The sequence below is a fragment of the Pristis pectinata genome, chromosome 1 (genome assembly GCF_009764475.1).
Source record: "Pristis pectinata isolate sPriPec2 chromosome 1, sPriPec2.1.pri, whole genome shotgun sequence".
Classification (NCBI taxonomy): Eukaryota; Metazoa; Chordata; class Chondrichthyes; order Rhinopristiformes; family Pristidae; genus Pristis; species Pristis pectinata.
Genome location: NC_067405.1, coordinates 111,313,613 through 111,333,352, shown reverse-complemented (window position 1 = coordinate 111,333,352; position 19,740 = coordinate 111,313,613). Strand labels below are relative to the sequence as shown.

Here is a 19,740-nt window from a genome sequence, read left to right as displayed (position 1 = left end):
CGGAAGTGGGCGGCTGTGTTCCGGTTTGGGGCTGCGGCCGGGCCTGGGGTGTGTGGAGTTGAGTGGTTCGCTGGGCTTCGCCATGGGTAAGGTGGTGACTTACGAGTCGGGGTCTGTAGGGCCTGATCATCCTACCGGTAGTTAGTGAGCGTGTAATGACGGTTAGGCCGCAGTTGGAGCATTTCATTCAATACTGGTCGCCCCATTACAGGAAGGATGGGGAGTTGGGTGCAGAAGAGGTTCGCCAGGATGCTGCCTGGAGTAGAGGGCGTGCGCTATACGGAGCGGTTGGACAAACTTGGGTTGTTTTCTCTGGAGCGGCGGAGGCTGAGGGGATAGAGGTCTATAAGATTACCAGAGGCGATAGATTGAGTAGGAAGCCTATTTCCCAGGGGTCAAAATACTGGAGGGCATCCATTTAGAGTGAGAGGGGGTAAATTCAAAGGAGCTGTGTGGGGCAGTTTTTACTCAGAGTGGTGAGTACCTGGAATGCACTGCGTGGTGGTGGTGGAGGCAAATCTGATGGAGGCATTTAAGTGGCTCTTAAATAGGCACATGAATGTGCAGAGAATGAAGGGGTATGGACACTTTGTAGGCAGGAGGGGCTAGTTTAGCTAGACATTCAATTAGTTTGGCACAACATTGTGTGCTGAAGGGCCTGTTTTTGTGCTGTGCTGTGCTGTTTTCTATAAATATGTTGAGAAAATTGGTGGAAAATCTTCCAAATGTTTTTTTAAAAAAAGAGCAGTTTGTTTTACCTGGAGGGTGAATTGGGGAGGACTATGACTAACTGAAGAGAATTGACACTTGCCATCGCCTTTGTGTGGTTGGAGATCAGTGGTTGTGAGGAGAGATGGTTGCAGTAAATCTATTCTCTAGGATTTGTAATGGAAGTAGCTTCTGAATCACAGAGTATGGACTTACTCTGCCTAACCAGGTGGCTTCTGGAACTGGGACAAGTAAACCAGATATTTAAGTTCTCTGATGTTAATTAGGAAAATACATTTAAAAAAAAGGAGCAATAGTACGCCCTTTCAGCCTGCCCTGCTATTCAACATGATCATGGCCGATCTGCCCCAGATGCCTCCTCTTCCTCATAGCTCACAGTCCCCCAATCTTTCAAAAAATTATCTATCTCCACTTTGTTTTTAAATTTAAATTAAATTTTTAAAAATTTTATTTACAGCGTGGTAACAGGCCCTTCCAGCCCAATGGGTCCGCGCCACCCATTTTAAACGCCAAATTAACCTACCCGTACGTCTTTGTAATGTGGGAGGAAACCGGAGCACCCGGAGGAAACCCACACAGACACGGGAGAATGTACAAACTCCTTACAGACAGCGACGGGAATCGAACCCTGATCGCTGGCGCTGTAATAGCGTCGCGCTGACCACTACACTACCGTGCTGCCTAAAAAAATTATGATTAAGTTAATTAGAACTCATTATTCACCTGGCTCCCCAGAAAACAAAATGTTCTCATGTTATGGATCACTGAATTTACTTAATATTTTGAACATTATAGTTTCTGAGGTGCAAAAAGCAATAGTACCACTAATTCTGGTGATAAACAATTAAGAAGAAACAATTTTGATTTTGAAGGGGTATGAATTTAAAAATTTTTGGTTAAATTGTCACCAAGCCAAGATGCCAATTTTAACTGAATCATGTTGTTTTGCTTTTTGTTTATTTAACTAAAGTTATTATTGGGTCTCATTTGTTTAAACTCTTAATGTCATACAATGAGGCTTGCTTTTGTTTATCCCTGGGACTTAATTATCCCACATTTAAAATTAAAGTGGCCTTCATGAGAGAACATCAAGTGGCTTTAATGCAAAGCCAGAAAAAGTTTAATTTTTGTTTTCCAATAATCTTTCCTCCATAACCCTCTGGGATAGAAAATTCCAGAGGTTTGCCACCCTCCATGAGAGGTGGTTCCCATGCATGTCAATATTGTTGCAAGATCTGAGCTATCCCCAAATCTTGTAACAATGTCTCCTCATTTGAGTGCCTCTCACTTTGGATACACTTTGACACCTTTTGTGTCATGCCCACTTATGATCTTATTTGTTTTGAAATATTTATTTCTAAATACCAGAGAATATAAATCCAATTTCTTTAGACAATTGGTATTGGACAACCCTCTCATCCCAGAAATTAACCTAATGAATCTCTTTCAATTGCCTCCAATGCCTATATATCCTTTCTTAAATAAGGAACCTAAACTGGACATTGGGTTTCAAGTCTGTAGTTCACTGAAAGTGCCCACGTGGGTAGATATGGTGGTAAAGAGTGGATACGCCATGCTTTCCTTCATAGGTCAGGGCAAAGAATAAGATAAGATTTTGTTAGTCACATGTACATTGAAACACACAGTGAAATGCATCTTTTGCGTAGAGTGTTCTGGGGGCAGCCCGCAAGTGTCGCCATGCTTCCGGTGCCAACATAGCATGCCCACAACTTCCTAACCCATACGTCTTTGGAATGTGGAATATAAAAGTTCAGATGTTATATCACAATTTAACAAAACACAGTTGGACCGTACTTTGAGTATTGTGTGCAGTTCTGGTCACCACCCTACAGGAAGAATGTGGTTGTGAAGAAAGGAGAACAGAGGAGCTTCACCAGGATGTTGCCTGGATTGGAGGACTTTCGTTATGGGGAGAGATTGGATAGGCTGGGTTTGTTTTCCCTAGAGTGAACGAAGCTGAGGGGTGACCTGATGGAAGTTTATAAAATTATAAAAGGCATAGAGAGGGTAGATAGAATTTTTTTCCATGGTAGGGATATCAAAAACAAGAGGTAATAGGTTTAAAGTGAGAGGAAGGAGTTTTAAAGGGGATTTGAAGGGAAAGTGGTTGATACCTGGAACTCTCTGCCAGAGGAGGTGGTGGTGTCACATACAATCATAACATTTAAGAGACATTTATACAGGCACTTAAATAGGCAAGGCAGAGAAGGATTTGGACCCAATGCAGGCATGGGATTAGTGCAGTTGGACAAAATGTTTGGGATGGACATGGTGGGTTGAAGGGTCCAGTTCTGTGCTGTATGACTCTATGACTGTACATAATATTCCAAGTGCAACCTTGCCAATACCCTAAACAATAATTTTCTATTTCTAAATTCCAGCCCTCTTGCAATAGAGGCCAATATGCCAATTACATTCTAAATTGTACTCTTTTCTAAATTAACCTTTGTATCACTCGTGTGGCCACCCAAAAGCTAAACAGAAGTGATCTATTTTAAATAGGTTGAAGGAACAACTACAAAATGAAATGAAATTTAAAACATTTAAATAATATGACTGTTACTCACTACATTGCAGTCTCTTTCATATCCATGGACCCAGTTGTACATCAAACCTTCTCTCAACTTGTACTTAGAATGAGGTACAATTTAAATAGGGCTTTTCTTTTTTTTAAAGAAAGCTTTATACTTTGATAGGTAATTTAGTAACTGATCTTTAATTCTGTAGGGGATGTAAAGGAAGATGTGGCATTACAAGGAGTCCATCACTACAGTATTGATAGACAATAATCTAGAAGACTTCAAATAGGGCCTTATGAATAGAGATTAGAAATAAAAAGAAGCAATCACTTTGTTGAGGTCATATGGGCCTCCCAACAGTTGATGGAAGGTAGAGGAGCAGATACAGTATGTAGGTAAATAACGGGTGTAATAGAAATAGAGTTATCATAGTCAGAGATTTCAACTTCCCCTAGATAAACTGGGATTGTGTTAGAGTGAAGGGATTAGATGAGGTGGAATTTTTAAAGTGCATTCAGGAGAGCTTTTTATGTGTGACCAGGGGTGGGTCCGTGCTAGACTGGTTCTTCCCACTACTCTACTAGTTGTATCTTCAAAATTGTCCAGTCTGTAATTCAAAGTTTTCTCTCTCCTCCCTCATTTAAATAGTGGATTACATCAACTACCCTCCAATCCATAGGAACTGGTCCAGAGTCCAAAGATTGTTGAAAGTGACCACCGATGCATCCACTGTTTCTATGGCCACTTCCATAAGTGCTCTGGGTTGCAGAGTATTGGGCTCTGGGGGTTTATTGGTTTTCAGTCCCATCAATTTCCATAACACTGTTTCCTACTCATGCTGATTGTCTTCGGTTCCTCCCTCTCATTTGCATTCTAAATGATCCCAGTTCTCAAGTTCACTGCTTTTATGTGCTGATTTATGTGTCTTCTTGGATCTGAAACAATCTGTAATTTTCTTTGTTAGCCACACTGGAGCTACTTTTCCTGTTTTATTTTTGTCCCAGACTGAGAGGGAACATGACTGAATTTTAAAAGGTCTTTAGCAGTCTTAATAGGTTGGATGTGGAGAGGATATTTACTCTTCGAGGAGAATCAAAAACTAGGGATTATTGTTTAAAAAAACAAGAGGTCACCCATTTAAAACAGATGAAGCTTTTTTTTTCTCTCAGAAGTACATGAGTCTTTGGAAGTCTCTTCCTCAAAGGGCACTGGAAGAAGAGTCTTTGAGGAATTTTGTTCCCTCAAATGAGAAAGATTATGAATGACTGGAATGCAAGCTTCCATCCCATTGGTACCCCATCAGTTGCAGCCTGTCACACTGAGAAAGATCCATTTATTCCTACTGTTGTCTGTTAACAAGTTCTTACTCAATGCCAGAATATTACCCACAGTTCCATGTTCTGTAGTATCACTGACCATCCCCAAGTGTGGAACCTTGTCAAAAGTCTTTATGAAAGTGTAACTAGACCTCCACCTCTGGTTTCCTCATACCTGTTGTACTAATCACATCCTCAAAGGTCTCAAATAGATTAATCAAACATGATTTTCCTTTCACAATCTTATCCTGAATCTGTTCTATTAATGTCTAAGTGTCCTACTATTACATTGCTTCAGTGTAACTGTAAAGATTCCAGCATTTTTCTCACTACTACTGATAGGCTAACAAGTCGCTAGTTCACTGTTTTCTTTTACCCTCCCTTTTGAAATGGTCAGGTCACAGTACTGGCAGCTACTTATGTGGCCACTTGTTTTGTGAAAGATGTGGAAGTCCCAATATGAAAATACAAATTGTTTTTAATAAGATTGTCATTGTAAAAGTAAAATTCAGAAGTTACATCTAATATTTGCATTGTCAGAGAAATGTAGATATGATTTACTTTGCTCTAAATTTGCAATTTATGTGATTGACGCCAATGCTACATGATAAAAATGTTAGTCTTGAGAACTGATATAACCCATCCAGCACCACTGGGACTTTGGTACCAGTTCTGCAGATTTTCTGCACTGTTGAATGTAACTCCTATACCCTTTAACTCCAACACCCTTTAATTTCACAATTTTTTTTACATGTTACAAAGTAGAGTCATGGTTGTATTCTACGTATGAGCCCTTTGGCTCACCACATCTATGCTGACCATCTAGACTAATCCCATGCCTGCATTAATTCCATATCCCTTTATGCATTGCTCATTAAAGTACCTGTCCCGATGCCTCTTAAATGTTGTTACTGTTCCTGCCTCTGCAGCTCATCCTCTGGCATCTCATCCCAGATACCAACTACTCTATGTGAATAATTTTCCCTCTCAGGTCCCTCTTAAACCTCCTCCCTCTCATCTTAAACCCATGTACAAGCTCACTGCAAACTTAGAAGTATAATACATTTTTCAAGAACCTGATATTTTAAATGGAGCAGGAAACAGGGCCCTGATGAGTTTAAATGGAGTGGGGAACAGAACGCAGTGAGTTTCAGCTTGTCGAAACAAGCTGAAACATACAAGCCCTTCAGACCCGGATCGTGGCCACAACCTACCCATGTTCCCAACCCCATCCCTGACTCTGGGCACATTTGCTCCATGCTCTGGACCCTAGTTATGCATCTGACCCATGCTGGATTCCACTCCCCAGCTCATGCTCTACTTGTCCACCCCTCAGTTCTCACCCTGCTTGCCTCCCCAGCCACTGGCTTGCACCCTGCTCCCCTCTCCAGCCTGAGTTACAAGTTACCTACCTGGGCTGGTCCCATTTGGCCCAGATCCCCCTAAATGTTTCCAATCCATAAACATGTCCAAATGTCTTTTAAATGTAAATACAGCTTCCTCTGACAGCTCATTCCATGTACCCACCACCATGTGGGAAAAAGTTGCCCCTCAGCTCCCCTTTAAATCTTTCTCCTCTCACTTTAAACCTATGCCCACTAGTTTCAGACTCCCCTATCCTGGGTATAAGACAGTGACCATCCACCTTAACTATGGCCTTTATGTTATTATATACAAGGCTACTACTCAATCTCCTAAACTCCAGGTAAAAAAAAGGTCCAGCCTCTCCTTGTAACTCAAGCCCTCCAATGCCAGTAACATGCCAAATGCCACCTTCACCACTCTGTCTACTTGTGTCACTTCATGGAACTCTGTACCTGTACCCCTAGGTCTCTCTGTTCTACAACACTCATCAGTGCCTTACCATTTGCTGTGTAAGTGCTGCCCTGGTTTAACTTACCAAAGTGGAACACCTCGGACTTGTCTGAGTTAAATTTCATCTGCCATTCCTTTGCCCATTTCCTTAGTTCACCTAGATCCAGTTGTAATCTCAGATAACCTTATTTACTGTCCACTACACCACCAATTTTGGTGTCATCCACAAACTTATTAACCATGTTAACAACATTATCATCATTAATATAGATGACAAACAACAATAGACCCAGCACCGATCCCTATGGCATCCCACTTGTCACAAGCCTCCAATCTGAACAATAACCCACCACTACCACCATCTGACTCCTTCTGCTAAGCCAATTTTGTACCCAATTGGCTAGCTCACCCTGGATCTAACCTTCCAGACTAACCTACCAAATGGGATCTAGTCAGTCCATGTGCATATTTACTGCCCTGCCCTCGTCAATCCTCTTCATCACCTTCTCAAAACAATCAAATTTGTGCTACGTGACTTGCCACGCACATCAATCCTTGCCTTTCCAAATGTTGGTAGATCCTGTCCCTCAGAATCCCTTCCAGTAACTTTCCCACCACTGATGTTGGGCTCACCAGCTTGCAGTTCCCTGGCTTGTCCTCGTAGCCTTTCCTAAATAAAGGCCCAACATTAGCCACCCTCCAGTCTTCTGGTATCTCACTGGTGGCTAAAACTGATGCCAATATCTCTGCCAGGGCCCCTGCAGTTTCTTCCTTGGCTTCCCACAAGGAAGGTGATGAAGTATTTGACACTTTCATATAGAACTTTCATACTTGGTGCATAAGGAATGCAGTGTTTGTGATTTTGTGCATGAACCTTGCATATCTTGGTATTTCTACATTATTACGGCACCTACCTTTCTCAATTGTAGCACTGAGAAATGTTCTCAAATTAGCTTTGAGTTGGGTATTGCATTGTGTGCATCTAAGATACTGCACATATTGTGTTCAGTGACAAAAATGTTGGAAAGCCTGAAGCCATTATTTTCAGTTTCTCCTCCCCCCCCCCCCCCCACAAACTTCATTTGCCAGCTACCAATTCCATCCCTTTCCCTGACCTTTGTTATATGAACAGAAGAAATAGCAGGAATAGGCCTTTAAAGCCTGATTTTTCCATTCAATGATTAGACCTCATCTTTATCTAAGCGTAATCTCATCCCTATAATCCTTGACTTGTTAATATACAAAAATCTATCAGTCTCAGTTTTCAATATAGTCATGGATTAAATGCTGACAGCTTTCTAGAGTAGGGAATTTCAGAGATTCACCACTCTTTCAAGAGATTTCTCCTCATCTCAGTCCCAAATAGCCCACCTCTTATTTTGAGACTGTGAATCCTAGCTCGAGACTGCTTAGCCAGGGAAACATTCCTCCCCGTATCTACCGTTCGAGCTCCATGGATTTAAGTTCATTTCGGTTGGGTTACCTCTCATTCTCCTAAGCATTAGAGTACAGGCAGCCCCCACATTACAGCAGTTTGGGTAATGGAAATTCACTCTTATGGAACTCACAAATCACTACCAAAAAATCCGGTATACTGAATTAATATTTGCTCTTATGCAATTTATGTGATAACAGTGAATGCAAATTTTTTTTCAACTTAACATTTCTTGTTGCATGCTAGTTGACATGGCTTCATATTACTGAGAATAACAATGCAGGTAGTTTTCTAGGAGCACAGAACCCCTCCCCGTAAGGTGGATTTGCCTGAATTATAATAGCCTAACCTACTCAATATTTCTACATATGACAGACCCCCTTTCCCTTCCTCTCTCCAATCCCAGAAACCAGTTCTTCATTGAATTCCCTCTAGGGTAAATATATCTTTTTTGTTTGGTGAAGAAACCAAAATTGGATGCACAGTTCCAAGTGTGATCTCAAATCAAGGCCCTACATAATTATAGTAAAACAGTTTTGCTCTTGTACTCAAAAGGCTAACTTATGATTTGGCTCCTCAGTTGCCTGCTAAAGCTGCATTTTAGCAATCAGTCTATTGCATACAAGGACACTCCGGTTCCTTTGAATATCAACTTTTCCCAATCTCTCATTTAAAAAATTACTTAACGTTTTTGTTATCCTACCATAAGAACATAAGAAATAGGAGCAGGAGTAGGCCATCTGGCCCATTGAGCCTGCTCCACCATTCAATAGGATCATGGCTAACCTGGCCGTGGACTCAGATCCCCCTACCTGCCTTTTCCCCATATCCCTTAATTCCCCTACTATGCAAAAATCTGTATCTATATCTAAGTCTTAAATATACTTAACGAGGTAGCCTCTACTGCTTCCCTGGGAAGAGAGTTCCACAGATTCACTGCTCTCTAGGAAAAGCAGTTCCTCCTCATCTCCATCCTAATCTGTTCCTCCAAATCTTGAGGCTATGTCCCCCTAGATCTAGTCTCATCTACCAGTGGAAACAACCTTCCAACCTCTATCTTATCTATCCCTTTCATAATTTTATGTGTTTCTATAAGATCCCCTCTCATTCTTCTGAATTCCAGCGAGCATAGTCCCAGGCGACTCAATCTCTCCTCATAAGCTAACCCCCTCATCTCCGGAATCAACCTGGTGAACCTCCTCTCCACCGCCTCCAAAGTCAGTTTATCTCTCCTCAAGCAAGGAGACCAGAACTGCATGCAGTACTCCAGGTGCAGCCTCACCAGCACCCTGTACAGTTGCAGCATAACCTCCCTGCTCTTAAAATCAATCCCTCTAGCAATGAAGGCCAACATTCCATTTGCCGCCTTGATAATGTGTTGCACCTGCAAATCAACCTTTTGCAATTCATGCACAAGCACTCCCAAGTCCCTCTGCACAACAGCATGCTGCAATCTTTCACCATTTAAATAATCTGATCTTCTGTTTTTCCTTCCAAAGTGGATGACCTCGCATTTACCAATATTGTACTCCATCTGCTAGACCCTTGCCCACTCAATTAACCTATCTATATCTCTGCAGACTCTCCGCATCCTCTGAACAATTTGCTTTTCCACTAAATTTAGTGTCATCAGCAAACTTAGATACACTACACTCGGTCCTCTCTTCCAAATCGTTAATGTATATTGTGAACAGTTGTGGGCCCAGCACTGACCCCTGTGGCACCCTGCTCACTACTGATCGCCAGCCAGAGAAATACCCATTTATCCTAACTCTCTGCCTTCTATGGGTTAACCAATCCTCTATCCATGCTAATATCTTACTCCCAACTCCATGCATCCTTATGGATATCTTTTATGCGACACCTTATTGAACGCCTTCTGGAAATCCAAGTATACAACATCCACCTGTTCCCCTCTATCTGCTACGCTCATTATATCCTCAAAGAACACCAGTAAGTTTGTCAAACAGGACCTGCCCTTCCTGAATCCATCCTGTGTCTGCCTGATGGAACCACTTCTATCCAGATGTCTCACTATTTCTTCCTTAATGATAGCTTCAAGCATTTGCCCAACTAGGGACATTAAGCTAACTGGCCTATAGTTACCTGCCTTTTGTGTACATCCTTTTTTAGAACAGTGATGTGACATTTGCTGTCTTCCATTCTGCCGGGACCTGCCCAGAATCCAGAGAATTTTGGTAAATTATCACAAATGCCTCTACTATAACTTCAGGCATTTCTTTCAGTACCCTGGGATGCATCCCATCAGGACCAGAGGACTTGTCTACCTTTAGGCGCAGTAGTTTGCTCATCACTACCTCTTTAGTGACAGCGACTGTATTGAGGTCCTCACCTTCCATCGCATCCCATCTCTCTTTGGCATGTTAGACATGTCCTCCACGGTGAAGACTGACACAAAATAGTTGTTCAAGGCCTCTGCCATTTCCGCATTACCCAATGTTAGTTCCTCCTCCTCATTTTCCAAGGGACCTATGTTCACTTTAGTCACCCTTTCCTGCTTTATATAATTATATAAACTTTTACTATCTGTTTTTATATCTTGTGCTAGTTTACCTTCATAATCTATCTTCCCTTTCCTTATTGCTTGCTTAGTGGTCCTTTGTTGCTTTTTAAAGTTTTCCCAGTCTTCCAGTTTCCCACTACTCTTGGCGGCTTTGTATGCATGAGCATTTAGCTTGATGCCGCCTTTTATTTCCTTAGTTATCTAAGGCTGGCTCCCCTCATCCTTGTTGTCCTTGCTTTTAACTGGAATATACTTTTGTTGAGCATCATGAAAAATCTCTTTGAAAGTCTTCCACTGTTCCTCAACTGTGCCACCATATCGCCTGTGTTTCCAGTCTACACTAGCCAACTCCTCCCTCATCCTGTTGTAGTCTTCCTCGTTTAGGCATAATACACTGGTCTTAGATTGCACTACTGCACCCTCCATTTGTATGAGAAATTCAATCATACTATGATCACTCTTTCCAAGAGGATCCCTAACTACAAAATCATTAATTTTCCCTGTCTCATTGCGCAGGACCAGATCTAACACAGCATTTTCCCTTGTAGGTTCACTAATATGCTGTACAAGAAAGCTATCATGAATGCATTCTATGAAGTCCTCCTCAAGACTGCCTCGACCAACTTGATTTGCCCAATCTATGTGGAAGTTAAAGTCCCCCATGCCAACTTGTGTTCCATTCTTACATGCATCCCTCACTATCGTCCCTCACTATCGCCCTGATCTCATTCTTAGAGTGCTACCCCACCTCCCTTACCTTCCTGCCTATCCTTCCATATTACCTGATACCCTTGGATATTTAATTCCCAATCATCTCCACCCTGCAACCATGTTTCTGTAAGGGCCACTAAATCATACTCCTTTGTACTGATTTGTGCCGCAAGTTCACTGACTTTGTTTCGAATATTACGGGCATTCAGATAAAGTGCCGTTATACTCATTGTCCTTTTCTTTGTGTCTTTAGCATTTGACTTTCCTATACTCCACTCTTACTTGTCTCTTTTCTAACGTTTGCTCTGGCCTCTGCTTTGCTTCCCTCTGTCTTTCTGCATGGATTCCCATTCCCCCTACCAATATTGCATCATCTCACATTTTCTGTGTTGTTCTCCATCCACTGCGTTTTTGCTGCTCAGTTTGTAATCTCTTTGAATACTCTTTGTATCATCATTACTCACAATCTTTCACATTCGTGCCATAAGGTCTGATGAAGGGTCTTAAACTGAAACCTTGGCTCTGTTTCTCTTTGTACAGATATGGCCTGACCTGCTGAGTGTTTCTAGCATTTTCTATTTATAGTTTAGATTTCCAGTATTTGAAATTAGTTTAGTTTTCATTATTCACATTTCCACTTATTTTCGTGTAATCAGCAAACTTGACAAAGGTACATTTGGTCCCCTCAACCATATCAGTGACAGCATGAAGATCACTTTGGCCTAAGCACTGATACCTGCATTACCCCATTAATCACAGCCTTAGAACGTGAAAAGGTCCCATCTATTAACCCTCGGTCTGTGCTAGTATATTACCCCAAATTGGTATTGCTTTATTATTGTCACTTGTACCGAGGTACAGTGAAAAACTTGTCTTGCATACCGATCGTACGGGTCAATTCATTACACTGTGCAGTTACATTAAGTTAGTACAGAGTGCATTGAGGTTATACAGGTAAAAACAATAACAGTACAGAGTAAAATGTCACAGCTACAGAGAAAGTGCGGTGCAATAAGGTGCAAGGTCACAACAAGATAGATCGTGAGGTCAGAGTCCATTTCATCGTATAAGGGAACCGTTCAATAGTCTTATCACAGTGGGGTAGAAGCTGTCCTTAAACCTGATGGTACGTGCCCTCAGGCTCCTGTATCTTCTACCCGATGGAAGAGGAGAGAAGAGAGAATGACCCGGGTGGGTGGGGTCTTTGATTATGCTGGCTGCTCTGCAATGGCAGCGAGAGGTATAGACAGAGTCCAAGGAGGAGGGCTGGTTTCCGTGACGCGCTGGGCTGTGTCCACAACTCTTTGCAGTTCCTTGCGGTCCTGGGCAGAGCAGTTGCCGTACCAAGCCGTGATGCATCCAGATAGGATAGTGCATCAATAAAAGTTGGTGAGTGTCAGAGGGGACATACCGAATTTCTTTAGCCTCCTGAGGAAGTAGAGGTGCTGGTGAGCTTTCTTGGCTGTGGCATCTATGTGATTTGACCAGGACAGGCTATTGGTGATATTCACTCCCAGGAATTTGAAGCTCTCAACCCTCTTGACCTCACCACCATTGATATAGGCAGGTGCATGTACACCGCCCCTGAAGTCAATGACCAGCTCTTTTGTTCCGTATGTACGCTAACCTTGTTGACCATCCTCGTGTGTCGGACCTTATCAGAAGCCTTCTGAAAATTGAAATATACCACATCCATTGGTTCTTCCTCATGTACATTTTCAAATAACTCCAGTAAATTAGTCAAACATGATTTCTCATTTGTAAACGCACCTTGACTCTTCTAAATCACATAATTTTCTAAGTAACTTAATATCACATTCTTCGTTACAGATTCCAGCCACTTCCTGACTAGCAGTGTAAGGCTAACAGATTGGTAGTTCCTTGTTTCCTCTCTTCCTCCTTTCTTAATTAGTGGGGGTCACACTTCCTAGTCTCCAATCTGCAGAAACCTTCCAGAGTCTGTGGAATTCCAAGTGAAGCTGGAGAAACAATTGGATGCACAACAGCTGTGGCAGGGTCTGCATACCATTACTTCCCTAAGGCGAAACTTAATAGCATAAATGGCAGTGATGCTTCACTCCCTGATGAGCTCACCGCCTTTTATGCACGCTTTGAAAGGGAGAATAACACTACATCTGTGCAAGTCCCTACAGCATCTGGCAACCCTGTGATTTCTGTCTCGGAGGCTGGCGTCAGGCCCCAATGGTGTACCTGGCAGAGTACTGAAAATCTGTGCCAATCAACTGGCTGGAGTGTTCAAGGACATCTTCAGCCTTTGCTGCAGAGGTTCCCACCTGCTTCAAAAAGGCATCAATTGTACCGGTGCCCAAGAAGAGCAAGGTGAGCTGCCTCAATGACTATCACCCAGTAGCACTCATATCTACTGTGATGAAGTGCTTTGAGAGGTTGGTCATGGCTAGAATTAACTCCTGCCTGAGCAAGGACCTGGACCCGCTGCAATTTGCCTACCGCCACCACAAGACTACAGCGGACACAATCTCACTGGCTTTTCACTTGGCTTTGGAGCAACTAGACAAGAGCAATACATACGTCAGGTTGCTGTTTATTGATTACAGCTCAGCGTTCAACACCATCATCCCCTCAGTACTAAGCAACAAGCTTCAAAACATGGGCTTCCGTACCTCCCTTTGCAACTGGATCCTTGACTTCCTTATTGGGACACCACAGTCAGTGTGGATTGGTAATAACATCTCCTCCTCGCGGACAATCAACACAAGCGCACCTCAAGGATGCATGCTTAGCCCACTACTCTACTCTCTCTACACTCATGACTGTGTGGCTAAGCACAGCTCAAACACCATCTATAAATTTGCCAATGACAACACTGTTGTTGGCAGAATCTCAGATAGCGAGGAGGAGGTGTATAGGATTGAGAGAGATCAGCTGGTTGAGTGATGTCGCAACAACAACCTCCAACTCAACGTCAGCAAGACCAACGAATTGATTGTGGACTTCAGGAAGGGGAAGTCGGGAGAACACACACCAGTCCTCATGAGGGATCCGAGTGTAAAGGTGAGCAGCTTCAAGTTCTTGGGTGTCAACATCTCAGAGGATCTATCCTGGGCCCAACACATTGATGCAATCACGAAGAAGGCACGCCAGCGGCTCTACTTCATTAGGAGTTTGAGGAGATTTGATATGTCACCAAAGACTCTTGCAAACTTCTACAGATGTACGGTGGAGAGCATTCTGACTGGTTGCATCATCACCTGGTATGGAGGTTCCAATGCTCAGGATTGAAAGAGGCTCCAGAGGGATGTAGACTCAGCCTGCTCCATCACGGGCACAAACCTCCCCACCATCAAGGACATCTTCAACAGGCGGTGCCTCAAGAAGGTGGTATCCATCATTAAGGACCCTTACCACCCGGGACATGCCCTCTTCTCGTTACTACCATCAGGGAGGAGGTACAGGAGCCTGAAGACCCACACTCAACGTTTTAGGAACAGCTTCTTCCCCTCCACCATCAGATTTCTGAACAGTCCATGAACACTACTTCGTTATTCCTCTTTTGCACTATTTTATTTATTTTATGGTAACTTACAGTAATTTTTATATCTTGCACTGTACTGCTGCAGCAAAACCAATTTCTCGACATATGTTGCTGATAATAAACTTGATCTTTATCTCTATAGTCATTTCTTTCAAACTTTTTGATTAAGGTTATTAGGTTCTTGATTTATTTTCAGGCTCAGTAACTTTTTTGTTTTTATTTAACCAGTGCTCATATTTTCCTTTTTCCTTATTTGTACTGGATGCTTGGTTTGCCAGTGCTTTGGGGAGTTTTTATACTTTCTGTTGTTATGGATTAGGTCGCTATTTGGTGAATGTCCCTTTAAGACATAGTACAGAAGAGTGTGCGTGTGGTGTCGTTACGACAACAGCAAGATAACAACGTGCTGACGTATATGGTTCAGTCAGAAAAGAGAGAGAGGGAGAGAGAGACCCTGTCTGCTGGTCTCTGTATCGAAGGATAAAAAACAATAACTGTGTCTGTCACTACAACCCACGTATGGATTTGTGGAATAATCCAGTGGAGTCCACTTTGTCACTAACCTGTAGAGTGAAACAGGTATTTTTGTGGATGGCCATGTCTCGAATGCCTTTCAGGGTGGCAGATACTTGGGAACAAAGCAGTGGAGATCATCAGTGACTGAGGTGTCGTATGGGTTCCATCATGGAACATTTGGATTTTGTAATTTCTCTCTATTCTCTCTCTACATTTTCTCTTCAGTCAATGGTGGTTTTGCAAAAGCCTTTGCTCACGTTTCACCTTAGACTTACTGAACTGAACTTTGAGAACTATTCCTGGACTTGGAGTTTGGGAATTTGCCACACACACACACTTCGAGCCTAGTTTTTGGGGTTAATGTTTAATATCTAACATTTTTATTTTTCTTATTATCATAAGTAGTCATTAATAAAATAGTTTCTAACACTTATACATGACTCGGTGTGTTTCTTTTGTTGCTGGTACGTAACACTATGAAAACATACATGAATTATTTGTAGAATTCCTCTGCCATTTCCTTATTCTCCATTATAAATTCTACAGTTTCTATCTGTAAGAGACCTAGTTTTTTGCTTTTTTAGATATGGAAAGAAGCTGCTACTGTTCTGGGTTGTGAAGATGTTTGACCCGTTCACACATCCTTAAGAAACTTTAGTATTGATGGCCCGGGGATGTGATGAGATGCCTCTGACAATCACATCACATACCTGTATGAGGTATAACTTCAGTCTCTGCAGGGTTTTCTGTTCAACCACCACTGAATTCAGTTTTGCTGGGATTCCACACAGTCAGATTCTGTTTTGAAAATCAATTTCATTTAAATAGGTTAGAATAATTATGCTTTTAAAATATTTTATAATTATTTAAATGGGAATTAGAATGAATTATAATTTTATCTGAATTCATTTAATCATTAATGCAGTCTGTTTTTAAATTATATTTCATTTCAGATGTTGATTTGATATGCCCTGGATTATATTGTGGAAAGCAAATAAAGGAAATTGCAAATGATAGTCAGCTACAATATGGAGACTGTGGGGTGAGCTTTGTTCATTTTTGTATTTCTTGCATAGTAAACTTGGAGATGCTCTGATTAGTAGGCAGATTAGTTTAGAGAATATTTTGGAATGAGGTAATTCGATGCTGACTGTTACCTATATTCTGTATTTTATTTAGTTAATTAAATAATGAAAATTTGGAAATTATATTAATCATACAATCCTAGACCCACAATCCAAATGTCATTTTCAATTTACTTTTTCTAACTTTTGTGGAATGCAGTGTTCCCTTTTAGGCGGTCTATATTTTGTCATTTGCTTTCACCATATGTTGGACTTTTCAGTGTGACAAAATCAGGGTTATAGATCAGTTTTAAAAACAGAAATTGCAGGAAGTACACGGCAGTTCAGTCAGCATGAGTGGAGAGAGAAACAGTGTTTCAGGTCAAAAACCATTCATCAGAACTGTCCTGGTGAAAGATCATCAATCAGAAATATTAATTCTCTTTCTTTCTCCACAAATACTGCTTGACCTCTTGTGCATTTCTAGCATTTTTGTTTTGGGACTTAAGCTTCTGCAGCATTTTTCTTTTAGATTTAAATTATATTTTGTGTATACAGAACTACATGTACTGATTTTTAAAACCATCTCCCTGTTCAAAAGAGCATTCGTACATCCTCACAATTGATTCTTAAATGCTTACAATGTGAATAGAAGTAATTTAAAATTTAATCTAGTTGTACCACTTTATAAGTTAACTTTGATTACAGCTAAATTCAAACCTAAAGCACTCGAGATTACGCGAGCCTGTGGTTATAGTTTTGTAATAAAGGGATTTGTAGTTTGAATCCAGAAGCAAGTTGATAGCAGCTCCATTATCATTTCTAATTTAATTCCAAACTAGTTTGACTTTTTTTTCAATTAAAATAGTTATTGAAGATATGGTGTAGATGTACTCTACCTATATCAGTGTGGCAGCATAGCATGTGTTTATACTCTGGTGCAGAAAAGTTGGAAAGCTTTTTCATTTGCCCTAAAAATTGCTCAACAGGTATGCCCAAGAGGGGAAAGATCAGATGCCCTGAAGATTTGTCGTAAATGTGAGGAATCACCAGAGTTGTATGACTGGCTGTATCTTGGTTTCATGGCAGTTCTACCTTTGCTTCTGCATTGGTTCTTTATCGAATGGTACTCGGGCAAAAAGAGGTTTGTGATATTTGAGAAACTGGGATGCGAATAATGGTGTTATTATAATGGGATAAGTGTCATAGTAGATTCAGCATTGTATTTTTATTTGAGTCATAAATTTATATCCAATAGGGTCCAAAGGGGTGAAAATCTATTAATGTAAAATGTGAATGAACAATTTTAATTCATTTATATTCTGGACAGAACTGAATGTTTATGCTCTTGAGATGCAGATGCGTATGTAGACATCGGCACATCTAAATTAAAACAGAAGAGGATGCTCAAATAATTATTTCTGTTACTTGTATCAAATAAAAGCACAGACAGATGTATTTGTAAAACAATAGTTATAACACTGGATTGTGTTCAAGAGAAAGAAATAATGACAATGTTCAGTTTTGTCCACAAAGTAAATGAAATGAATCTAGATTGAGGATCCAGAACATGGCAATAATCACTCCAAGATCCCCACTTAAATCATACGACTCAGATGAAATTTATTTGAAACCAAATTCATCTGATATAATTTTGTTATTTTTACAGTTCCAGTGCACTTCTTCAGCATGTGACTGCATTACTAGAATGTGCTGTTGCAGCCATTGTCACATTGTTGGTGAATGATCCAGTAGGAGAGCTGAAAATCCGGTCCTGTCGTGTGAAGATGCTATCAGATTGGTATACAATGCTTTATAATCCCAGTCCAGATTACATCACCACATTGCATTGTACACAGGAAGCTGTATTTCCTTTGTAAGTATATGTTTTTCAATAAGTACAATACTGACTTGTTCAGTTTCTTGATATTAATTTATTTACTGCCATTGTGTAAGTACATTTGATACAATTTTTTAAAAATAAGGTGTAAACTAAGCATTCCTCTGGTTCATATCAATTGTATTTGTTTGGGTCTTTGTTTTTTTTAAATTAAAACTTCCATTAAGTAGTGTATTCAAGAATAATGGATGTCAGCTTTCTGAGCAGATGTTATGCCTCAGAAACTGGATGCTACAAACAGAAGTGGGAATCTTAAAAAAAAATGAAAACTAAAACTTTGGAAAATGAAAATTTCACCTTCATTGATGTTGCTGTTCTCTGTTTCTTTTCAGATACACTATCGTCTTCATATACTATGCTTTTTGTCTGGTTTTCATGATGCTGCTTCGTCCGCTCCTAGTTAAAAAGATTGCGTGTGGTCTTGGAAAGTCAGACCGATTTAAAAGTATTTATGCAGCCCTCTATTTTTTCCCAATTCTTACAGTACTTCAGGCAGTTGGTGGAGGCCTGCTTTGTAAGTGCATTGTTGTTATTAACTACAGTTCAAAAAATTCTGATAGAAGGTTAGCCATAACATATTTGACTTTAATTAACCAATAGAATCTTGGTCTGAATCCTGGAAAGGATATCTCTTGACCAATTTTTTTTTTGCAAGTGAATATGCCTAAAAATTTCAGGGTCTTCAGAGTTGGTTTATTTTACATTCCTAGTTAAGGAACCAGAGTTGCTACTCGTACATTACCTTAATATGAAATAAATGCTAATTAAATGTATATACCAATTTAATTGTTGGCAAAATACATGTGTATATAACTACATTTTAATGTTAATTTGATTTTCTGCATATTATCCTAACTTTCAACATCTATTTTTTAGATTATGCTTTTCCATACATAATTCTAGTCTTGTCATTGGTAACTTTGGCAGTATACATGTCTGCTTCAGAAATACAGGTAAGTTAGAATAATCAAAATATGGCTTTGGAGAACTAGCATATTATAATATTAGCACCAATTGATTTAAAGTATGTAAAATTAGTACGAGAAGAATTATAGCTCAATTCCAACCTATGCAAACACTTAAGGAATTACAGAAAGTGTAATCTCAAAATCTTCCTAAATATGATAATTGTTTTCAGTACAAAACTACTTAAAATACAAATGTAAATCAGATTCTATGTATAATTTTAAAAACTTTCCTCTTACAGACTTACAAGGATTTGATCACCAAAAAGAAGAGAATGATTGTTCTGTTTAGTCATTGGATACTACATGCCTATGGAATAATCTCAATTTCCAGACTGGATAAACTGGACCAGGATCTGCCACTGTTGGCCTTAGTGCCCACTCCAGCACTTTTCTATCTTTTAACTGCTAAATATACAGAGCCTTCAAGGATACTGTCAGAAGGTGGCAATGGACATTAAAGATGATGATTGGAAAAACAACAATATCCTAGCAGTAATAAATATATTGTGTAGAAATTAATTTTAACAACTGGAGAAACAGTAATGTAATCACCATACAAACTTTTTTTTATTGCTTGTTAAGATTGTTATTTATATTCTTCACATGAACAAAATTGCACTAAAAGGAAATATTAATAAAGTAAGCTGCATACATCACATTGGATAACTGAAATGTAGCAACTTTGTTTCTTTGGTATCCTGTGGGGGG

General features: G+C 40.3%; 1 protein-coding gene across 1 annotated transcript; it reads left to right on the top strand.

Annotated features, from left to right (window-relative positions):
- The first annotated feature begins 4 nt into the window (after nt 1–4).
- On the top strand, nt 5–19,690 carry jkamp (jnk1/mapk8 associated membrane protein). Its single transcript, XM_052016493.1, has 7 exons — nt 5–86; nt 16,054–16,142; nt 17,154–17,308; nt 17,834–18,040; nt 18,397–18,578; nt 18,941–19,017; nt 19,272–19,690. The coding sequence occupies exons 1-7, from the start codon at nt 83–85 to the stop codon at nt 19,488–19,490; spliced, it is 933 nt and encodes a 310-aa protein (XP_051872453.1). The 5' UTR covers nt 5–82; the 3' UTR covers nt 19,491–19,690.
- The last annotated feature ends 50 nt before the right edge of the window (nt 19,691–19,740 follow it).

Bases quoted from the DNA above. Each gene is read 5' to 3' on its own strand.
- jkamp (XM_052016493.1), top strand. The intron at 18,041-18,396 runs GTAAGTATATGT...GTTTCTTTTCAG, and splicing joins CAGGAAGCTGTATTTCCTTT to ATACACTATCGTCTTCATAT. The intron at 18,579-18,940 runs GTAAGTGCATTG...TCTATTTTTTAG, and splicing joins AGTTGGTGGAGGCCTGCTTT to ATTATGCTTTTCCATACATA.